The sequence below is a fragment of the Wasmannia auropunctata genome, unplaced genomic scaffold (genome assembly GCF_000956235.1).
Source record: "Wasmannia auropunctata unplaced genomic scaffold, wasmannia.A_1.0 LD311432.1, whole genome shotgun sequence".
NCBI lineage: Eukaryota > Metazoa > Arthropoda > Insecta > Hymenoptera > Formicidae > Wasmannia > Wasmannia auropunctata.
Window position 1 is genome coordinate 1 of NW_012051458.1, and position 1,872 is coordinate 1,872.

At 48.2% G+C, this 1,872-nt stretch overlaps 1 protein-coding gene across 1 annotated transcript; it reads right to left on the minus strand.

Moving 5' to 3' along the window:
- Positions 1-257: 257 nt before the first annotated feature.
- On the minus strand, positions 258-1,106 carry LOC105461000 (palmitoyltransferase ZDHHC22-like). Its single transcript, XM_011707500.1, has one exon. It carries the CDS (start codon positions 1,104-1,106, stop codon positions 366-368), a length of 741 nt encoding a protein of 246 aa, XP_011705802.1. The 3' UTR covers positions 258-365.
- Positions 1,107-1,872: the final 766 nt, after the last annotated feature.

Genomic DNA, 1,872 nt, shown 5'->3' on the forward strand with positions numbered 1-1,872 from the left:
ACGGTCTCTGGAAAATGATCTCATTATAACAATTATACTTCCGTGAACCTATTATACGATACTTCTACTAATCACGTATGAAAAGCGATATTCAAAAAGAGCTACTAGTTGTAATTGCAAAGGTCACAAACATTCGGAAAAAGGTTGTAACCCGTTAGAAAATGATACCTATCTACCTATAGACTATTAATATCCTAGAATATTTGGTAATTGTAAAATGCGCTGATATCTGTGTTCTCTATCTATGTATGAATGCGTATGTTGTACATATGACTGTATTTATTGCTACATAAGTACATAATAAAAGAAATGTATATGTTAAATCTAATCGAAGTTCGTTAATCGCTTAACAACTCGATTTAGCCTCACACTTCCTTCAATTCGTATTTACCGTTGATATCTCGCGTGCCTATGAGACCGTTGTACGGAAAGATGATATTCGACAGACCGTAGCTGCCAAAGATCTCCCGCAGATTCTGCCTGCCCGTCATGTTGACGTAACGTTGCTTGCCGGTCAGGCAACTGTGCAGCTTCCAGATACCGAGCACCAGGCAGATGCAGAGGATCGACATGAGCGTGTCGAACACCGTGACCAGAAGTATACTCGAGCTGTCCCTGGAGTGCAACAGCCTCGCCAGGGCGATGGGGAAGCAGAAGTTCAGGAATATATTGAAGTAATCCGCGTCGCTCCTCACTATGTGATTGATATTCTCGTACATGTACGGGCCCAGGACGCACAGGGAGTACAGGCACGTCAGCGAGGTGTAGAAGCAGAAGAGTATGAAGTTGCCCATGTTCTGGCGGAGCACGCAGGCACCCAGGAAGAAGCAGTGGTGGTCCATGAAGTGGAAGCACTTGCGGCAGTAGGCGCAGTGCTGCGTCGGCTTGCACATGTAGCTCCGGCACCTCTCGCAGTGCCAGAACTTGTAGGCAGTGTTGTGCGCCGGCGGCGGTGGCGGCGGCTGCGCGCCGCCGTCCGCGGGTTGCTGCTCGAACTGCTTGCGCTGCTGCTGCTGCTGATGATGATGATGGTGATAATGCGCTGGCCATTGCTGATAGCAGCAATCGGCGGCGATTTCGCGTCGTTGCTCGTGTTGCGATTGCATCGTCAAATTAGCGATGTCAATTATTATCGTATCAATTACGTGACGAAAAGGTATGAATTATCCACGTGGATTATATCCGTAATCCATGTTGCGAAATTTACTTGAATTGATTCAACTTGATGTGCCTTGTAGTGCACGATCCCTCGACATTTCCAACGTAACGAAAGATTTAATAACGCAAGACGACACCATTCACATTCGCGGATTATTTTCATTGTCATAGTATCCTTGATACATCGATCGATCTCCACTCGAAGGTGTGTACACGTACAATATTATGATTTCTTGGTGCGCGATTTCTGGAAGACGCGCACTTTACTGTCAAAATTATTGTCCGAATAATCGCGATTGTAGATCGTGGATGCGTGGGTCGATCGTAGGTATGATCGTTCGCCGCATGTCGGTATCTCGTAATCTCGCGTAATCCGCTTTCGAAAGCGGGCTTTCATCAGGAAAGTCTCTCCCCCGTTTTCCCGTTCTTTCCGATCTCGTTATTAATGTCGTCGACAACGTAATACGAAACAAGCGCGAATTTCTTCAGCATCTCTCGCGGCTCCTCATTGAAAGAAGATCCGACCGTGATTTCAACGGGCACCGCGACACCGGCGTTCCGATCTCGACCGAGTGCCCGACGAATGCCCGATGTCTCGGCATCGTCGAGACGAAGATCGTTCGCTCTGCCGTGAACAGGACTTGTCCTCACCTCCGTGTCCGGACGTTGACAAGGACGTTTAAAGCTGCGCCTCTCGCGCGCGCGCGCGCGCGC

Bases quoted from the DNA above. Each gene is read 5' to 3' on its own strand.
- LOC105461000 (XM_011707500.1), bottom strand. From the start codon at position 1,106: ATGCAATCGCAACACGAGCAACGACGCGAAATCGCCGCCGATTGCTGC.